The 5,615-nt window shown below is 43.0% G+C and overlaps 1 protein-coding gene across 1 annotated transcript; it reads right to left on the bottom strand.

Moving 5' to 3' along the window:
- Positions 1-879: 879 nt before the first annotated feature.
- On the bottom strand, positions 880-5,170 carry taf9 (TAF9 RNA polymerase II, TATA box binding protein (TBP)-associated factor). Its single transcript, XM_008401816.1, has 7 exons — positions 5,064-5,170; positions 3,940-4,021; positions 3,696-3,832; positions 3,485-3,619; positions 3,329-3,410; positions 3,136-3,249; positions 880-1,644 (listed from the first exon to the last, which is right to left on the bottom strand). The coding sequence occupies exons 1-7, from the start codon at positions 5,097-5,099 to the stop codon at positions 1,487-1,489; spliced, it is 744 nt and encodes a 247-aa protein (XP_008400038.1). The 5' UTR covers positions 5,100-5,170; the 3' UTR covers positions 880-1,486.
- Between the last annotated feature and the right edge of the window lie 445 nt (positions 5,171-5,615).

Here is a 5,615-nt window from a genome sequence, read left to right as displayed (position 1 = left end):
CTGCGCCAAAACTCACCATCTGAACAGAAATTGAAGATATCTTTGAACCTAAAGAGGAACGATCTAGACTTATAGATCTAGAGCTATATCTCTAGAGTCATCCGCAGCTTCAGTTGTTCCAGCTAGAAACTAGAGATCAGGATGAACTCTGACCTGAACCTTCGGAGCCACATAAAGACAGTTCCAAAGTGGGCCTTCTATCAGCTGGAGAACATTTGCAGGATCAGAGGACTAATGTCTCAGCACCAGAGAAACTCATCCAGGCGTTTCTCTGCAGTGGCATTGATTACTGCAGCAGCAGCAGCATCTTCACAGGTCTGTCTAACAAATCAATGGTCCAGCTGCAGCTGATCCAGAACACTGCTGCTGGAGTTCTGACTAAAACCAGGAAGATGGAGCACATCACCCACTTCTACAGTTCTTCACTGAGAGAAGAGACTTTAAATGCTGCTGGTAGTTTAGAAATCACTGGATGGATTAAAGATCTGCTGCTGCTGGATCAATCTGCTGCTTCTGGTTCTACTCTGCACCAGAACCAGAGCCAAACATGGAGAAACAGCATTCAGCTTCTGTGCACCACAGATCTGGAACAAACTTTCATAAAATTGGGAAAGTCGAAACACAGAGTTCCTTTAAATCAGGACTAAAACCAACTGGTTGAATTTGGTCTCTGCTGCCTGGATGTTGATCTGTCAGTGTGTCATAATGATCATAAGGCAACTGTCTTCAGTCAGACTTCTTTAGATTAGCTGCAACACTGACTACTACTGGAGACCCTTCCTGTCCACAGCATCACTATCTACAACTCTTTGAAGATACTTTGATGATTTGAGTTTCAGCATCTAATTTTCCTTCACAACAAATAAAGAACTTCTGAACTGAGTTGAATTGAAACCATTTATTGTTAGTCAGCAGTTCAGCCAAGTAGTTCTGTCCATGTGACCCAAACTCCACTCTGAGCATCTCACAGCATCCAACAGGAAACGGTAAAAAAAAAAAAAACACTTAAGAATAGAGGTAAAAAATATTGGATATTGGTTCAGATTTCCATTTCTAAAACACAGAAATGCAAATCTGGGCCGATATCAAATATTATTTCTGTTATACCCAATATTTATTGATATTTATATTTCCATACCCTTTGGACAATGAAACCAACCAGAGATGATTACTTCTTCTCTGCTAGAGTTAAACACTCAACTCTCCTTCACTCATTTGTTAACATGGGCCCAGTTCTACTGATCGGACCATTACTGATGGGTTCATTCTGATACATTATGGATCCATAACTTTATGAGTTTCAGCACCGCCTAATGATCCTCTGTGATCAGTAAATCATCTCTGGTCTGAACTCAGTAACTTCTGGTTATCAAAGTGATCTGTTCATGTTTGGTTTCAGGTTTTATTTAATTTATTGAAAATGCAAGCAGAAGTTGTCCTGGTTCAGCTTCTAGGAACCAGCATCTATGTCTGAGTCCAGCTGTGGTCATAAAGCATCGTAGTCATCGTCATCTTCGAGTTTCCTCTTCAGGCCGTCTCCGCCGGCGTTCTGAGCCACCATGTTGGTGGTGATCAGGATGTTCTTGGAGCCGATCAGAGACGGGTTGATTAGGACGTTGGACACGGCCGGCGACGCCGCTGTTGCTATGGAGACACAGACGACTGCCATTAGTCTGCTGCCACTGGTCAGCTGATGGAAAACTACAGAACGACTTCATGGAAATTATCTGGTTTCTGTTATATTCTGGTTTTATTGGAAAGTTTAGAAACTATTTCTGATTTTATTCTGTAATTGAATTCTTTCCGAAAAATGTTTCACTCACACAGGACATGAGACGTATTACACATTTATTTTATGAAAAATAAATCTGTGGAAGCATCAAGTTCTCTGAAATACAACTAGCATACAGCCATATTTTAGCTCACTACATCATATTAGCATGCTAACCGCAGCATGTGAGCTACTTTCATATTTTCTATGAACATTAAGTTTTTTTATATTGAATGTTTCTTTAATTATTTTTATTTAATTAAACAAAAGGATTTGTTCCTGATTCATGACATGTCTTAAATCCATCCATCCATCCATTTTCTTGCACCCTTGTCACTCAGTGGGGTCGGGAGGGTTGCTGGTGCCTATCTCCAGCTAACGTTCCGGGCGAGAGGCGGGGTACACCCTGAACAGGTTGCCAGTCTGTCGCAGGGCAACACAGAGACACACAGGACAAACAACCATGCACACACACACTCACACCTAGGGGCAATTTGGAGAGGCCAATTAACCTGACAGTCATGTTTTTGGAATGTGGGAGGAAACCGGAGTACCCGGAGAAAACCCACACATGCACAGGGAGAACATGCAAACTCCATGCAGAAAGACCGGGAATCGAACCCAGAACCTTCTTGCTGCAACAGCTCTATGTCTTAAATTCAATGAATGTATTTAGTTTGCTTATGGCGCCCTCTGGTGTTTGATAACTAAACAGTGACAGGAAGTCAGCAGGTCCCATTTCATGTTTATCTCAGCTGAGATCCAAATGGTTCAGGCAGTGTGGAGAGGGTCAAACGTCAGCTGAGTGGAGACTTCATCAGCCGGAGTCTTTCTCTCAGCAGAACTCAAACCCACAACCTCTGACTGACTAGATCCAACGAGCCAGAATCAAAACCAGAACCAAATGCAGAACTGAAGCTAATGATTACATTAGCTTCCAACAGCCAACATGTGCTAGTAGAGCTATTAGCTAAATGTAGCTAACTAGCTAATGCTAGTGAACTACTTAACATTAAAGTAGAAGGAACCAAGATGGCCGTCAGAACTCTGATGTTCCTGAACATTCAAACCTAATTATCATATTTCTAAAGTTCTGATGGTTCTGACCCGGATGGTGGAAAAACAGAGTCACTTACTGGGAGGATTCATCACCTTCCACAGAAACCATCAGCCTGCTTCTGGTTCTGGTTGGGTCCAGAACCAGGCTCAGACTGGGACCAGTTCAACGTTCTATCTGACTAATACCACAGAAGAAGAAATCTAGAACATTTCCGGAACCTGAGGAACTGCCCTGGGACAGAACCTGGACTGGAACCAGAACTGGTCGCTCTGGGGTCGACCCACTGGGAGGGAGGAGGTCTTACTGGTTTTGGTGGTGGCCGTCTGGGAGGGCGGAGGGATTTGGACCGTGAACCTCTGACCCGTCAGAGACACCGGGGTTCCAACCTTAGAGGAGACCGACTGGACTGAAGGGGTTCCTGAGGACCAGACAGAGGGGTCAGAGGTCAGGCTGTGTATTGATAACACTGGTTCTACTGGTTCCTCTCCTGGACTCACCCAGTGTGGGCGTTGTGGGTCTGCTGGAGACGGCGCCGACGCTGAGGCGAGGCACCGATATCCGGCCGGCGGACGACGACACCTGCAGAGGAGGAGAGAAGAGAGGTCAGAAGTCATCAGAGTGGAGGCAGGTGGGGGTGAGGAAGAGGAGCAGACCTTCTTCTGGATGGACTTGAGGCGGTAGTTGGGTGCGGTGAGGCAGTAGCGGTCGGGCGGCAGGCGCGGGCCGGTGTAGGGCTTGATAAGAGGCAGCGGCGTCTGGTTCTTCTGCCGCGCCGCCTCCAGCAGGAACTGGACACAGAGCACAGCATGGTCACCAGAACCAGAACCACAACTGGGCCCTGGGCCACAGGGGGGCGGGGCTTACATCTCGCGGCGGCGGCGAGGTGAAGGACTGGTCCATCCGGCACTGGATGGCCAGCTTGATGTCGTCGGCGTCCACCGCAGACTTCTTGGCATGAGACGCGTAGATCTTAGCATCTTCGATGATCGTCGTCACGTATCCTGGAGACAGCAGGGGTCACAGGTCACTTCCTGCTAGAGGTCAACCTGAGAGCACCCTCAACAGGTCAGAGGTCACCTGACCTGAACTTTCTTTTTCAGTGACTTACTGTAGGTGAACTCCAGCATCTGATTGATGACTCGAGGCTCGTACTCTGTCACGCCCATGTCCTTCAGGATCTGGATCATCACCTGGAAAACACGGAGCGGATTCATCAGGACCAGCCTGGCTCTGATGGGTTCTGGCAAGGCTTGGAAAATACTCTGAACTCTTTCTGCATCAATCAGACAGGAACATATTTTAAATAAAGTTTTTAATGTTCCTTTACCAGAGTTCTCTGATCTTCTCTAGGCGGTGTTTTAAATCTGCTGGTAGCTGCTTGTTGAATTAGACCACTACATTAAACCCATAATCTGCTCCTTTCCAACAGTTATGACAATTAATTAGTGTTCAGGTTCATAATAATAATAAAAAAGGAAAATAATCAGAACTATGAAGGATTTTAATCTCAAGTTTTGGTTTATTCTGATGCAACATTTATTTTTACCAGATGAGTCACATGATTCTCGTAACTTCATTACATAAGAAAAAATGCAATCAATTAGATTTATGAAGAAGCAAAAGGTCTTAAATGTTTTATTGAAATAAATGCATTTCATTGTATGGCCGCCCTCATTTTTGAGAGAAGAACTTTTATGGAGGCAATAATAATAATAATCGTGGTTCATCAGCATCTGTTTTAACATCACATAATACAAGATGATAATCTACTTCTGTTATTATTAAAACTGATATTTGATTTATTGTGATTATTTAAACAAACATTTAGCTGACCGTAAACCAGCTGGACTGATTAACGGATGATTGAGCATCATAACCAGGTGACCAAATTCACCACAACACCTCTGCGTTTTAAACCTCTGCAGTTAGCTTCAAAGCTTCAGCAAAAACACAAGTGGAATGTATAATAAGTATAAATGTCATCTTCTGTAAATGTGCTTTATGTTTAGCTTAAATCAATAAATAATAATAAACTCAACTCAAATGTTTGTTTTTATTCCTACGATAGAAAACAGCGCGGAGCTAAAAAGCTAGCTGCTAACAGCTAAGCTAACAAGTTAAACAGAGTCTCCGTTCATTTTAGCTGCAGTTCAGAACAACTGCTAATATGACAGAAACTGCTTTAGTTCAGTCAAACCAAACAGTTTACTGTGATAGATGCCTGGAAGTTACCTGCGCATCTTTTGGGATTGTTTTCGGTGCAGACATCTTAGCGGCTACTGCTTCTGCTGCTTCATACTACACGCAATACCGGTACAGCAGTGCAGTGCTTCCACCTACAGGTTCACATGAGGAACTGCACCGATTTACAATCTGAACTGGCTCAAATAGAACAGAATGGAACCAGGATGCTGAAACAACATCAACAATCATTGTTTTCGCACACAGAAAACAGAATTATATAAATGTACAAGAATATTGAAAAACATATAAACAGAGAGTAAGAACAACACACACACAAAAGTAAAACAATTGGAAGCAAAACAACAATAATTTGTCTCCTTTTAATTTGTGTTATTGCCTGTTGTTTAAATAGTCATTGATATTTATGGATTTCTTCATCTCTTCCACATTTCTTATTTTATTTTTCTCACATATTTCACACCTTCTCTCATCTCATCATAAACTTTAACAACTGTAGTGTTGACTTCCTTATCAAACATTTCTAACATTTTTATAAACTCCTTCTGCATGGTATTCATCTTTATTAATCATTTAAAACAT

Source organism: Poecilia reticulata, unplaced genomic scaffold (assembly GCF_000633615.1).
Source record: "Poecilia reticulata strain Guanapo unplaced genomic scaffold, Guppy_female_1.0+MT scaffold_131, whole genome shotgun sequence".
NCBI lineage: Eukaryota > Metazoa > Chordata > Actinopteri > Cyprinodontiformes > Poeciliidae > Poecilia > Poecilia reticulata.
Note: the sequence above shows the minus strand (reverse complement) of the source record. Positions and strands in the feature narration are given on the sequence as shown.